At 43.2% G+C, this 15,775-nt stretch overlaps 1 protein-coding gene across 2 annotated transcripts in view; it reads right to left on the reverse strand.

The window, feature by feature from the left end:
* The window catches only part of ITGA8 (integrin subunit alpha 8), a 118,895-nt gene that overhangs the window by 81,797 nt on the left and 21,323 nt on the right, over window positions 1-15,775 (reverse strand). For both annotated transcript variants that reach the window (XM_033164907.1, XM_033164906.1), the window contains exons 3-11: window positions 15,308-15,408; window positions 11,314-11,437; window positions 10,280-10,341; window positions 9,001-9,046; window positions 5,963-6,088; window positions 5,026-5,070; window positions 3,979-4,022; window positions 1,818-1,874; window positions 965-1,017 (exon numbers count right to left, since the gene is read on the reverse strand). In XM_033164907.1, coding sequence (XP_033020798.1) covers window positions 965-1,017; window positions 1,818-1,874; window positions 3,979-4,022; window positions 5,026-5,070; window positions 5,963-6,088; window positions 9,001-9,046; window positions 10,280-10,341; window positions 11,314-11,437; window positions 15,308-15,408 — 658 coding nt within the window. The remainder of the gene's footprint in view (window positions 1-964; window positions 1,018-1,817; window positions 1,875-3,978; window positions 4,023-5,025; window positions 5,071-5,962; window positions 6,089-9,000; window positions 9,047-10,279; window positions 10,342-11,313; window positions 11,438-15,307; window positions 15,409-15,775) is intronic.

Here is a 15,775-nt window from a genome sequence, read left to right on the forward strand (position 1 = left end):
AATTAATACTTTTAAAAACAACAACAACACCAATGCATATTATAGTGCTTAAAATGGTGCAGGTATGGCAGGAAAGAAAATGTTTCTTGCCATCAATGGTGCCACAGGCCTTAGCTGATAGATGCCCGGATTCTCATGTAGCCACGGTGTACATGGTACCCGTTCCAAACTGTTGCAATCACAGTGTTGCAGGTAGAATGGGATGGTTTTCCAGTGGCAGCCTTGTAAATCTGAGCAAACAAAAATTACTAGCCTACAAAAAAATTACTGGCCTCTTGGGTGTTGGACTGAGAACTCCAACTCTCCTCTGGCAGCACATTTAAGTGTCTATGCTTGGCACGCAGCAGAGACAATGTGGTCCATCCCTCCTCTCCAGCCCCCGCTCTCTCCTACATAAATTCCATGGATTTACCTGCATGACATTCCTGGTCGCCTCTGGCGACCTGGCTATGTACTTAAAAACAAGGTCAAATCATTGCTGTTTAACAGATGTGCTAGATAGATAGGCAAAAGACAAATGCATCCCTGCAACACTCCAAGTATATGGTTGTCTACAAAAGAGCTTATTAGAAAAATACCTTTCCACCAAAGCTGAGAAAACAATAGGACCAAGGAATGAAACCCCATGAAAGAAAGACTAAGAGATTTATTTATTTTGGCTTTTGAGCAGGTTAATATTATTTTTTAGAAGTATGAAATCATAACCTGTGATATCTACTACTGCTGGAAAGTTTAGGAGGAAGGATGAAAAGATTTAGGAGTCTAATTCTAACTGAATATAAATAGCTAAGCTACAATCTCCCTCAAGGCGCTCAGTCCAGGGTGGTCCTGGAATAGTCCCATGGACTTCAGAGGGAGCGTTTTGGATTAAGTGGCTTGGACCCACTTGAAAACCCTGAATTAAACAGGGCAGGAAAAGAAGATGGAGCACAGAATGAATACTTATTTGTCTTTAGAAACTTACCCATCATTGTTAACATCTGACACTGCAACCGTGTATCCAAAGTAAGATGCCATCTGTAAGTAAAGAGCATTTTTACATCAAGTATGCCTTTAAATGCTATATTTACAGCTGGTAAAATCCCATCATATCCCAAATCATATTGCAAAGGATCCCGCCACACTGTCAGTGTTTTGCGGGAAAGATTTAAGCACATCCTGGGAGATTTAGGTTGGTGCAATTAAAGTGGATTAAAGTGTTCAGTTGCCTTCCTGCCAACAAATCCCCTTTAAAGAAGAGGCAAGCATTTTGCAGTTAGGAAGGTGATGAAGAAGTGCATTGAAAAGTGTAGAATGAATGAACGAATGCATGAATGAGTAATGGGAATGTATACAAACACCCCACAATCAACTCAGGGTGGGTGCTCATTGTCATATAACATGGGTAGGCAAACTAAGGCCCGGAGGCTGGATCCGGCCCAATCACCTTCTAAATCCGGCCCGCAGACAGTCTGGGAATCAGCGTGTTTTTACATGAGCAGAATATGTCCTTTTATTTAAAATGCACCTCTGGGTTATTTGTGTGACATAGAAATTCGTTCATTCCCCCCCCCAATATAGTTCGGCCCCCCACAAGGATTGAGGGACAGTGGATCGGTCCCCTGCTGAAAAAGTTGGCATATAACATAGCTACAACCAGCTATGACCAGGCAAAATCAGCCTCCAAGCAAACTTTGTGCAAGCAAATCTGGATGGATGCTGAGCAAACATGCCTGGATGTCCAAATAACGCTGCTTAAATTTGAGCTGCAACTCACTGGGCAGCATTGTATTCCCTGTTTGGAAATGCTGATATGCTGAATGATTGAAATTTATTACCTGTTCACCGGTGAAATTCTGAATAAAGGTCAAATCTGTGGAATTTATAATCGAAACCTAGAAACGGAAAACAGGAAGCTGCAGGTTCATGCCACAAACGGTTATATTCCAGAATAACTGCTGCAGCGCTACATCTTACAACTTGTACTCCCACCATTCTAAATATACTATTCCCCAATATTTCAAATAAGTTCAGGAGAGACAGAGCAATCCTCAGAAGTAAGTCCGTGAGAGTAAGTCCCATGGAACTCACTTGAATTTATTTCTGAGTGGACCTCCTCAGGAAGGTTCTGTTTTCTGCCTACTTATTTGGAGGGCGAAGAGTGTGTAGGATTGTAGCCAAGCAACTAACAATCCAATGGTCCCTGGAAGGGAATCCCTGAAGGTATTGATTAGAGCAGGTCTTTCCTTGCTGCTCCACCGCCAGTTGTCTGATTCCAGGGAGGGATAGCGGAGACTTTGAATGCACTGGATCCAAAGCCCTCTGGTTTCCCCACAATGGGGCGTGGGGAGTGTCAAAGAGGAGGTCCCTTTCTCGGGTCCTTCCTCCAAGCTGCTAATCAATCACACGCAGGCACCAAAAGGGTTAGCAGGCTTTACTGGCTGCTTCTCTGGCACCATCAAACAGCAAATCTAAAACACGGAGTGTTCTCTCCCTGGTCAAAGGCCTGGAAACGATGCCTTATGAGGAACGGCTTAGGGAGCTGGGTATGTTTAGCCTGGAGAAGAGAAGGCTAAGGGGTGATATGATAGCCATGTTCAAATATATAAAAGGATGTCATATAGAGGAGGGAGAAAGGTTGTTTTCTGCTGCTCCAGAGAAGCGGACACGGGGCAATGGATTCAAACTACAAGAAAGTAGATTCCACCTAAACATTAGGAAGAACTTCCTGACAGTAAGAGCTGTTCGACAGTGGAATTTGCTGCCAAGGAGTGTGGTGGAGTCTCCTTCTTTGGAGGTCTTTAAGCAGAGGCTTGACAGCCATCTGTCAGGAATGCTTTGATGGTGTTTCCTGCTTGGCAGGGGGTTGGACTGGATGGCCCTTGTGGTCTCTTCCAACTCTATGATTCTATGATTCCCATGGTAGGTTAACTCGAAGGTTTATAGGGGCTGGGGAATGCTGGCAGCCAGCCAGCCCCATCACATGCTCCCACTTTGGGGACCAATTGTTACCACCTGCCTGAGGGGCCCCACCCAGCGATACTGGCTCACAGGATCGTTACTTCATGACAGAGAGTATGCCATCCATGGAGCTGGTGTACAGCTTTCCCATCCTATTGAAAGCATGAGTTCATAGGGGGGAAGATGGAGTATAAAAGTAAGAATGAACAAATGAATGAACGGTGCTGTGCCATCATCAGGGCTGAAATAAGATTCAATTGCCAGTAGGGCCTGATTTTGTACCTCAGGGCTGGGGAACCTGCGGTTCTCCAGAGGTTGTTGGACTGCAACTCCCATCATCCCTGACCATTGGCCACGGTGATTAGGGCTGATGATAGTTGCAGTCTAATCATATCTGGTGAGCCACAGGTCCCCCACTTCTGCTGTATATGGAAAGAGGAGGACACCAACTTGTCTTTTGCCTCAGGCAGCAAAATAGCTTGAGATGGCTCTGAAAATTGGGCACACCCAAGTAAGTTCTCTGAGTACCAGACTACAATTTCTTTTGAGACCTACAGTTTAGAGAACAGCACAAGTAACTCTTTATCCCCTTCATTTTTTTAAAAAAAAATGTAAAGCAAAAACCATGTTTCCATGATAAAACCAACTGGAAAAGTGTGGACAAAGCCTTTTTATTATTCAAACTCTAATACACATTGGGTGTGCATAAAGTTTTGGGTGTATCTAAATGAGCACATTGGATTGTGCCGTGCATTTAGAATGACACATAACCTTTCCTCTTTGTAGTACCAGCAGCATCTGTGCTGAAATTCCATTTTAAAGTTCATCTCAGGGTAAGTGTTCGGGCACAGTTGGCAAATGAGAGGGGTTTTTTCAATGAGTAGAAGTCTGTCATGGCTGAGGTTAGTTTAATTGCTATCACCATTATCATTATCATTATCAACATTATCATTTCTATCTTTGGGGAAAACAAACACACCTTGTTCAGTTCTTATTTGTAAAAGGGGAGGAGGATAAAACATTTGGTAGATTACATACATAGCCAAAGTTCTGTGCACCTCTTGGGACTCCAGCTACCAGCTCTAAAGAGAAATTAACAAAGTCTGAAAATTAACTCGGTGCAATACCTACTGACACAACAAATACTCAGAAACTACTAGTGGATAACCTTTATATTTGGGGGAGGAAACCAGTACTATTAAGAATATAATAAATATTAATGTATTTTTTTATTGTGTGATACCATCATTCAAGAAAAAATCAGCTACTAGATGCAAAAATTAGGAAATTTACTAGGGGTACCATATTCCCAAAAGTGAAAAATTGGACAAAGTTTTGATCCCCCCCCCTTTTTTCCGCTGCTCGATTCCCAGACATATCTGGGGAATATAGCATGTCCTGAAATATTAACACACAGTTCCTCAATTTAGCTGACCTGAAGCTGCCTATACACCGTACATGCAAAGCACATTTAAATCACATGGCTTCCCCCAAAGAATCCTGGGAACTGTAGTTTACTCCTCACACACATGTCCATCCTCCAGCCCAGCAGAAGCACTTAAGGAAGGTGAATAGCAAGGCTGGTGAGAGGGGTGTGTGGCCTGAGGAAGAGACATTACATGGGGAGTGTCCCAAGGGTCAGATGGAGAGGCCTGGAGGACCACATTTGGTGAAGGATGCCGGGAATTATAGTTCTGTGATAAACTACAGTTCCCAGGAATCTTAGGTGGTTCCCAGACCTGAGATTCCCCGTCCAGTTCTAAAGATGTGCCCTTATGTTGCCAACTGTGATGAGTAAACCATGGTTGAAGTTAAACATGGTTCCACTGAAAGCTGTGGCTGGATGAAGTGTTGCCACAGTCATGGGAACTGATGCGAGCCACATCCTTGTCCGTGTGCTACATTTTTCTAAACAAAAGTGTTTCTCAGGCCCTGCTGTTATTTATACAAATAAATTCTTTACACAGTTGCCAGGGAGCAAATCCCATTAAACTCAATGGTCTTACATCTGAGTAGACATATATAGGACTGCATGTTAACCACAGACTGTAAACTTTTCACAGAAGGACATTATTGGCTTCTTACCTTGTTGAAAATCTCCAGTAAACTCACCAGCAGCCACTGAGTATCCTGTTGAAAAACAAACCAGCAAGCATGAAGCCTGACAAACCACTTATGTCTGAAGAGACTCGTTTCTGGAAGGACAACCAGATCCACCCTCTGTTTCAATAATCTCCATTTTTTTTAAAAAAAAAGCTTTATAAACTAGAGTATCTAAGGCCAGGAAAGGGAAAACTATTTGTCAGGTTTTTACAGCTAGCTTGGTTATATGTCTCAGAAGCTCAATAAATCTACAGATTGAAGCAACTAGGAAAACGCACGACTGTAATTATTTCTCAAGACAAGCTCTAAGAGCATCGATGCTTTGCAATACACCTGGATGCAACAGTTACCTTGTCGCAAACAGGGGTGCAAGAAGACACTGTTTTCCATTCCACACTATATTGGTAACAAGCAGCACTGTTTCCGTTCCACCGCAGCTCATCTTCCAACAAAAACTATGTGATTCATCTCGCTATCCACTGCAGCAAAATTACATAACCTATGCAATTAATTGTGTTGTCGTGGCACTATTCCACCCTGTTCATTTCAGTGCAAAGGAAACGCAATGCAAACAAGGGGAAAGTGTAATCAATTACGTATCATTCACGGAATGAAAGCAGCAGCAGCAGCAGCAGCAAATGCTGATCATATTCACATATTCCATTCCAGACATGGGACAAATAATAGAACACCAGCAATTTCCCCTCCTGTTTCCATTTCCTGCAGGGATTTTCTGACATCTCTAGTCACTAGCGGGATGCACAACACCACTGTCTGCTCGTGTATGCACTGAAAAGTGAAGGTACAGTATGCACATCTTTTGTTTTATAGCATACATTGCACATTGGATCTTTTTCTGCTGGAGCAGGGTGGGCGCTATTTTAATATCCTATTTCCCAAGAAGCATCATGCACCTTACCCAGATAGTTGTCGTCATATATTGACGGTGCCACTCCAGTTTGTTTTTCTCGGCTTAGCTTCTTCAGGATATTTTTGAAGGAGTAGTCTGTGATAATATCGGCTATGCTACTTGTGATAATCTGGCCTGTGGTTCAAAAATGGAATAGATTAAAGGGATCTGCAGAGCAGCCAATTAAAGAATAACAATTAAAATTATGTTTCTAAACCATCACCGTCATCTGTTATTTATTAAGCAAGCAATATGCAGTAAATACTGTATAGAAACACACACAAGTGCCCACAGGCTCAGAATCTAAACAAAGAAACACGAGACAAGAGAAGGGAATTGGAGGGTGGGGTATATTTTACATAAATTGGGAAGGAGTTTTTAAAAGGACAAAACCGCTGCAAAGAGTACTTTCTTCTTTAATAACTAATTTGCTTGCTGCCACACATAAATGACTGCAGAACACACCAGCCCGGTTCGCACTTCATGGTGTATTAAGGGTGGGGAACTTCAGGTCAGAGGTCAAATGCGGCCCCCAGGGCTCCTTACCTGGCCCTTAGAACCCTCCCCAGGCCACATACCCTCACCGGCCCTGCCTCACACAGGTGTTTTTGCCTGGCTGGAATGTGTCCTTGAACTCTGATAATGCCTCTTTTGTGAGAGGGGTGCTGAAACTAGCCTACTGTACAAAGGTAAGCTTTGCATCTGTTGCTCCGCCCACTTTTGCCTCTGGCCCCGCCTGTCACTGGCAGGCAGCCCTGGGAAGGTTGTCCAGAATGGAAGATGACGTTCAGGATGGAAAGAAGGTCCCCTGCTCCTGTGGTAAGCCATAGTCCTTTTTCTGCAACTGGAAGTCCATTGCAGAAGTGGGACCCCACAGTGGGATTTATCCATTTACCAGGTCAATCTTTTAGTTAATTCCTGAATTACTACCTGAAATTGCAATAATAAATGGTCTAATCACCACCATCCATCTCCTAACAGTGTCTTATTGTGCACCTAATCTCTTGAGATAGAGGCATGGCCTGCAAAGATTTGTGTGTGATAAATTATATTTGACATCAGCGTTGTCAGAGATAGTGAGGTAAAAACAAATAAACCAATTATTTAAGAAGTATTTTGGGAATTATTTAATAAGTATAGGGGACCTAAGGGATTGTATCAATTCAATTCCTGTGCTGTAGATTTTTCTAGAACATTTTTACCACATGGCCTGTCCATATTTACCTACTTCAAGGGTTATTTACTCCACTGAAATCTCCGCCGATAAGAAACTCTTTGCCTAAATTAGTTTCTACTACTCTATTTGTTTATTGGTTATTATCTGGAACACAGATGCAGTGAGTGAGGCAAGAGTTTCCTATCAAGTGTCATATCCCAAAGGAATACCACCCTTCTAAGGAAAATATAGGGAGAGGTCTGTCCCCTGTCCCCCAAATAATAGCAATGACTTTTTTTCTGAACACAGTGGGGAAAAAAACCCTTCTGATTTTAAACTGTCCCTCCTGTTTAACGTGAATTTCTTGCAGCGTTATTAATTCTGCCTTTAAAAACAACAACTTTTATTAAGTAATTATTTTTAATTGATTGATTGATTGATGAAGGTGTTTCTATAGTATCCTCTCATATACAGCATATACAAACCTAATTAAAAGCAGTACAGAATGGCTGGAAAATAAAAATTGAAATGGCTGCAAAGGTCTGTTGACATGAAAAAAGTATTCAACGGACTCCTGAAAGTCAAAAGTGAGAATGCCTGTTGAACCTCCACAGCATGCGAAGAGCACGAAATGCATGACTTCTGGGTGAAGGCAAATGGGACTCTGTAACACAGGGGACAACTACCGGTAACAGTGTTCCTCTGGGTGATCTCAGCGATTGGGCTAGGTTTAATCCTATCGCTTTGGGTGACAAAACTTGTGTAGTATTCATTCTCACCAGAGGAGGAATGAAGCTGAAGCAATTGAGCTGTATGTATTGTGCTCACGCACATTATGGTTCATTAAGCTGAGGTTCTTGGCTTTCCGTTCCACGCTCGCATAGCCAATGCACATAGGTTCTAAAAGCATTAAGAGAAACTTGAACGTGAGGTATATGGGAAGACAAGACAATGGGTGTATCGTGATGGGCAATGCAAGCTCTGCCCTTGCCAGGAGTAACTGGAAAACCCTGCCATTAGCTATTCTGTGGCAGAGGGAAATTAAATGTGTGCCCTCCATCCTAAACAGTTATCTTATTAATCACCTTTCTACCCTGATTTTCTTCCAATGAGCTCAAAGTGGTGTAGTTGACTCTCTCTCTCTGCCCATTATAGCCTCACAACAACGCTGCGAAGTAGATGTCAAGGAAATAAACAACTATCTGACTTTCAGAAGACACCCGAAGGCAACCCTGTTTAGGGAAGTTTTTAATGTTTGATGTTTTATCGTGTTTTTAATATTCTGTTGGGAGCTGCCAAGAGTGGCTGGGGAAACCCAGCCAGATGGGTGGGGTATGTATGTATGTATGTATGTATGTATGTATGTATGAATTTATTATTATTATTATTATTATTATTATTATTATTATTATTATTATTATTATTATTATTATTATTTTGACAGGATCAAGATCAGTGAGGTTCATGATTGTGTAAGGATTTGAACCTGGGTTTCCACAGTCCTAGTCTAGCACTCTAGCCGCTACACCACGATGCTTCTCTGGCTCAGTGGCTCTACATATAAAATGTGATATGCAAAAAGGAAAGAAAACATGGGCGACATTTCCTTTGGGAGGGGGTGTGATCTGATTCTGACCTCTCCTTCCACTTGTCAACGGAATGGTTGCTAATTTTCAGGCATGTGAATAAGGATGGACTTAAAAGTTATTACTATTGCACAGTTTAATGCCTCCTATATGCATTAACTCAGAAGAAAGTCACCCTGGGTTCAATGGGACTTACTCCCCAGGCTAGGACTTCAGTCTCTTCATGCTTGGCTTTTAAAGGTGTTCATTTTACTTCACCTTTTAATTCATTTTGGGGTGGGGGCTATATAAATAGAAGAACGTACCTTGCCAATAAAAACTTCCAGGTCCCCCTAGTATGAGGTCTCCATTCTGTATACATGACAGATAACAGCAGCATTAAATTATGCTTAATAATACCTGAGAGATCAAAACCAAACATGTGAAAAAAAATGATTCAAATAATAAACCAAGATCACAGCTGACGTTATGCCAAACACACAGCCGGTCACGATTTTTGTGTGTTTGTCAAATAATAAACCTTCATCAAATGGCATTGTTTATTCCATCCTCATCCAACCGAGGGCCCTCCAGGTGTTTTCTCTATGTTTTTAGCAATTACACTATTGTTTTTATCTGTAAGCCGCCTTGAGTCCCATCAGGAAAAATAGTGGGTGGGGTATAAATAAATCTATACTACTAATAATTTTTGACTACAACACCCATCAGCCCCAGCCAGCACGGCTAGAGCTGATGGGAGTTGTGGTCAAAAACATCTGGAGGGCACCAGGTTTCAAGAGGCTGGTTTACCCAGAGGCTGATTTAGTCAGCCGTAAAGCGGGGAAATGGGAGGAAAGCCCCAGACCGCCATTTTGAAATCTCTGAAGTATATGCATCATGCCAACTGGAGCCTAAATTTTACCACCAAACAGAAGCTTCCTCATTTAAAGGTACGTACTGAAAATCAAGTCTCACATTCTCATTACAGAATGGTGTTCTCATTTCTTGGCATAGGATGCAGGGTAAAGTGGAGAACATCTTCCAAGCACGGTGGGAGCATCAAAATTTGGATAAATTTGTCAGCCGAGAATTATGTTATTGCCAGGAGTGGCCAGCGCGGCAGGATAGTGGAGCCACCCTCCTGATGCTGCCACTTATGAGAACAGTGCGGAGGCACAGCAGGGTGGATCTGTGCAGGTGCACTGGCAGAAATGACTCTGCTGGTGCTTGCACACAGCCTCAGCACATTCTGAGTCCTGCCCATAGTTAGTATATGAAAGGGAGATATATTAGTATTAAAAAGTATTTGAATGAAACCCAATAGGTTCTAGACCAGACACAGGCAACCTCGGCCCTCCAGATGTTTTGGGACTACAAGTCCCATCATCCCTGACCACTGGGTCCTGTTAGCTAAGGATGATGGGAGTTGTAGTCCCAAAACATCTGGAGGGCCGAGGTTGCCTATTCCTGTTCTAGACACCCGATGCTATGTAAGGCGTTTTAAAAGAAAATTTTAATGTGAGAACTGATGGATTGGTAGTGAGGGGCATGCATTTCAAAGTGATTAGACGATCCAGAGAAAAGTCAACCAATGGGGGTTCTCACCTTGTAAAAGTCTAAGCTGAATCCTGCTTGACAGTAACCTTGTCCCTCAGGATCCGGATTGTCTGAAGGTACCAAAATATTATCACTGAATTAGATTCAATATACGGAGTGACTCAGACATTGTCTCAGCAAATGAAGAAGGCTTTCCAAAAAGAAAGCGCTAACAGGGTGCAAATCTGATACATGGGTCTTTTTTTGGGGGGGGGGTTGTGCTGAAATTTAAGAACTAATTCCTGAGAGCAATGTTGGTTTCAAACAAAAACAAAAGGGGGTGGGGGGAGAATCTGACCATCCAAAGCTGACATCAAAACCAGTATGTTAATTTTGCCAGGGAAATTTGAACCCCAAACAGTAAGTTCATGCTTGGGAATCGCTTTGGCAGACCCAAAGGTGAATTTGAGATGTTCCATTTGTTTTGTCCCGAGTCAGAGAAATGACCTTGGATTGCACAGCCTTTATTGTAGTCCCATGAAGCTTTTCTACATTCCTGCACACACTATTGCCTTTGGGATGTGACAGGCTCCTTCACTTGCACACTGAACAGTGACAGCCATCAGAAGGAGCGCAGGAATTGCACAATCCTTAAAGAGTTTCCCACCCCGTACTGCGATGTAACCCATGGCTTGCTAGCTCACCAAACAACATGGATTATCTTAGCGCAGGTTCAACCTGTAGGTTGCCAGTTCTATAAAAAGTTCCATTTGGAATAATCAGCTGCTTTTAAAAGCTGGCTTCTGCTTATCAAGATCTGTTTGCTGTATTTTTAAAAGCTCTTTTAAATCGAGCCAGTTCTGTCTCTGCATGTCAACGCAGCAGCACCGACTTCATCTTTGCTCTTTTAATTAAATGTAAAAGCATCCATGCAGAAATTTATAATTTGATGTCTCTCCTGAACTGAGATTCCCCCTTTGCAAAAAAGATGCCTCTCTCAGTACGAGCCATTTGACTCATGTACACCTGGCCAGACTGTGCGAGGATACGTATTGCAATCTCTGCTTTACAATGGCCAAATCCTGGAAAAACTAACAGCGTACCGTTGCGACAAGGAGAGTACTCAGCATAGGCGCTGAAATTCTGAATTGCTACATAGCAGGTGCCAACGGGATCCTTTTCAGGGACTGCCCTCAGGGTCCTCCAGTGATACAGGGGAGCACAGGCCTATCAAAACAATACAAAGTGAAGACCTTTTAGGTGTTGTGACTGTTTGGTTAGGCTCCTCCCTTCCTTGCCCACAACACACCAGATGTGCCATTACATTTGCTCTTGTAATACCGGGTGCAAGCTCGCTTTTGCTTTTGCTTCAAGCACACTTAGGTGGGATTTTAATGTAGCCTCTTTTACATGCATAAGAGCTAACCCCAAACAACTCTGCAGTTAAAGGGAACCTAGGCAGCAGGGCAAAAGGCATGCATCGCACATGCCTCCATGAAAGGAGGCTCTCGGCTGCAGCCTTAGAATGCATTCTGATGGCGAGGAAACAACCAGGAGCTGCTGCAAAAGCTTGTTGCACAATGTCTGCATAGCGGAGAGGCACAAGCACCTGCAATAAATCTCAGCATTAGTGGTGGTAGTGACAGCAGCCTCCACCTTCACCTCCCTCTCTTTGCTGACTTGCCTTGAGGAAAGGTTCTGATTTGTTCCTCAGAAGAAAGAATTGCGTGCCATTACTGCTTTGCCAAATCAGCCAGAACGCCCTTCCTCTCGTGGTCACCCAGCTCACCCCTCCAGGTGGAGTCCCCTGGAGAAGGGCTTTCTAGGATGATGTGGGCAGAGGTGGTCGTTTTTCAAGTCGTTTAGCACTGTAACAGTTAACGCTATCACTCGATGTACAGCACAAGTGTGCTAGGTAGATGAAAGGATGACAAGGAGCCTCCCTACCTTGCAGAGTTGCTTTGCTCCCTCTTTCTATCAAAGAAGGAATGAAATGCTAATGGAGGAATTCGTGACCTCTTCTGTCCTGCTAGGAAAATCTGGCAGGTGTGGCAAAAACCACTGATTGATAGGTTTTGCAAAATAAACCCATTATCCTTCTGCAATGACCAGAAATGGATTTATCTTTACGTGCACACACAAGCAAGCTTCTTCAGCAGTTCCACTGTCTCCCCCCCCACACACCTTTAGTCTTTAAATTGTGGTCTTTGGTGAGGGGAGATGTTGCTTTTATAGCAATCACACAGAGACAGGAGGTTCAATCAGGATCCCAATGCAGACACAATTTTTTTCAACCCTTCATCTCTTCACTGCGGTCCCCACGACCTCCTTGCAAAGCTGCAATTTATGTGTGGGAGGGAAGTTGGTTTGGCTCTAAGTGACAGTTTTCCCCCCAACTCAAATAGCTTCCAGCATGGTGAATTTTTTTTTGGGGGGGGGGGGGGTGTGACAGTGACCCAGCTCCGGGTGCCCTGATGAATGACCTTTTCAGAGAACAGGGCAGGGTGTGTGCAACTTTGCTCCTGCTTCTAAATCTCTGTGTGACTTTTGATACTTTTGACCATGGTATCCTCCTGGACTGGCTCTCTGGGAATTGGGGACACACGTGTTACAGCGGTTTCAGTCCTAACTCTGGGACCGAGTCACAAGAGTAGCACTAGAAGAGTGCTTTTCAGCCCCTTGGCAGCCATGCTATGGGGTGCCACACGGCAATATCTTATCTCCATGCTATTTGATATCTATAGGAAGCTTCTAAGAGTGGTCATCAGGAATTTGAGGGCCAGGGGGCATCAGTATGCTTAGCTCTACTGTATTTCTCCTTAACACATGAATTGAGAGAGGCCACATAGGCTCTGGATGCAGTGGTGAGATGGGAGGGGGGAAACTAGCTGAGTTTAAATCTTGCTAAGATGGAAGCACTGTGGATGAGTAGTTCCCACGTCCAAGAAATTAGTTGTCTACCCTGGAGGGGGTTGCACTCCCTCTAAAGGTGCAGGTTTGCAGTCTGTGTGTGCTTCTGTCACTGGAGGCCCAGGTAGCCTCGCTTGGAGGTTTTATACAATTAAATAGAGGACTGTCCTCTGGAGAACCCTTGAAATACAGAACTGTCCCCTGTAAAGTTAGCCACATGGTCACCCTATTCTCATTCATGCTATGCTGAGGGGTGTGTGTGTGTGTGTGTGTGTGTGTGTGTGTGTGTGTTTGTGTGTGATCTGACACTCTGGAAGAAAATGCTCCTTGCTCATCAACTAATATGTAAGCATATGTTTAGGAATTTTATTTATTTTTGCATTATTTTTTTTCCAAGCTAGAGTATATGCCAAAGGGAGAGAGAAACTGAAGGTGCTGCTTTTGGAACCCGAGAGTTGCAATGGCTCAGAGGGAGCATTGCTGGGAATCTGGCATACATGTTAGTAAAAAAAAAAGAGAGAGAGAGAGAGAGAGGTTGATGTTTTATTCATCACCTGTTTTATGTCAAAGGAAAAGAAATATTCTTTTCTGGGGTTAACCACATGAGTGACTACTGAAAGCAAGGCATTTCCTTTCGATGCACAGGCGCATTAGGAAATAATTCAAACCATTTTAAAACAAATCCCAAGACGACACTTGTTGCTTCATTAATTGTTTTGGGAAAATGAAGCATGACCAAACGCAAGGTTCACAGCGCCAAGATGTTTTGATTCGTCATTTACGAAAAGTGTTTTCATTTATTTATTTATTAAATCCTACGCATTGGCTGCTAATGCAAAATGCCTGACTGTGCAGGGAACACATCACCATCACCTTACTAGTTAATAAAACTGCCCAAGAGAAAACAGAAGTAGATCGTTATGGATTTCCACCTGGGGGTTTCTAGTGGTGCTTGTAAAAAAAGGCCTATAAAATCGCAGCATCTACACCGAGACTTTTAAAAGAAATCTTTGGACTTAGAGCCATGACTGCATTAACCCCACTGCGGTATAGCCAGAGTTCTACAACTGTGAGGCAGGGACAGAGATGAGGTCCAGGCAGTTGCTAGGGAAAAGCCAAAGCCCTTCCAGGTCTCTCCAAGCCATTTGCACCCTTGCATTGATTGGACTAGACAGCAAAGTGTCATCCTAATAATCAAGTACATGCCCATCAACTTTGGGGGAAATGTCTGCTGAAGATAATCAAATATTAAGCTATTACCTCCTCTGAATACATCAGCACCAGCATCTATCTATCCATCCATCCATCCATCCATCCATCCATCCATCCATCCATATCTGTCACCTGATATCATAGACTGGCTGGAAGCAGAAGAGTATTGGAAGGCACCAGCTGGGGAACTCCCAAGGGAATCCCCAGGAGAAGGAGGTTCAGAGCCAGGACATTGGTGGTGGGATGACAATGAGTGGTCAGAGGGAGAAGAGGGAGCAGATTGGGAGGAGGAGAAGGTGTCGGAAGCAGAAGAGGTAACAGGGTTTAGTGAGCAGAAAGAGGCTGTGGCAGAGAGCAGTCCAGACTCAGAGGCAGGAGAGGAAGGTGGTCCGGACACAGAGATGAGGTAGCCTGCTGAAGAATCCAGGGAGTCTCCCCCTCCTGCTACGACCAGCTACAAAAACAATATGCCAAGATGCTGCAGATGCTGTAAAAATGTGATTGCGTTTCTAAGAACCCCAGTTTCTGCTGATCTCTTTCACACTCATGTTCATTCAAGGTCAGCCTTCCCCAGCATGGTGCCTTCCAGATGTCAAAATTACATCTCCCATCATTCCTGATGATTGCCATGCTGGCTGCAGCTGCTGGGAGTTGTAGTTTAAAGCATCTGAGCAGAGAAGGCTGTTCTAGAATATGTTGTGGGAAGTATAAAAGTCGCATCTTTCTGATTCCTGTGTGCCCACCATGGATACTGTTATGCTAGTGAAGCCATTCAGTGAATGCTTGAATTAATTATATCCCAAAGGGCTGCATTTTGTGGTGTTCAGATTATTCCAAACCCAACCTGAGAAACTGCATACACTGAGTAGGCTTTGAAATATCAAAATCAGCTTCATTTGTGTTTTTTGAACATATATAATTGAATCAGAAGAAACGTTCCAGCAAAACGAATGCCAAAAAAGTGTCAAAACATACCACAACTTTTCCTTTATGAGCTCTGACTGTTGCTCCAAACCACTGCTTGGATTTAAACTCAATGGGCTCCCTTGTACCATTGACCTTGATTTTTCTGTTGTCTGGAAAAGAGAGAGAGAGAAAGTAGGATGCTTGCCAGGAAAGAACAGAAAGGTAAATTATTATATTCAGGATCGTTTTCCTTAGGAGTTGGTATTTACAATGGGTTGGACCCAGACCAAGTTCATTGAGCTTAGGTCACAACTAAACATATCCCGTTGATTTCAGTTAGAAATAAGTGCAAATAATTTTGTCTGGATCCAACCCAATAGCTATAAATATACATTCTTCCACTGAAATCCATGAAGATATACTTACTTCTAAGTATGATTAGCAGGAAGGTGTTGGCATAAAAACAGCATTAGTTTTTCTGTCATTCTACAGCAGGGATGGGCACCCCATGCTGCTCTGTATTTTCAGTTACAGGTG

Source organism: Lacerta agilis, chromosome 12, assembly GCF_009819535.1.
Source record: "Lacerta agilis isolate rLacAgi1 chromosome 12, rLacAgi1.pri, whole genome shotgun sequence".
In the NCBI taxonomy this organism is placed as follows: Eukaryota; Metazoa; Chordata; class Lepidosauria; order Squamata; family Lacertidae; genus Lacerta; species Lacerta agilis.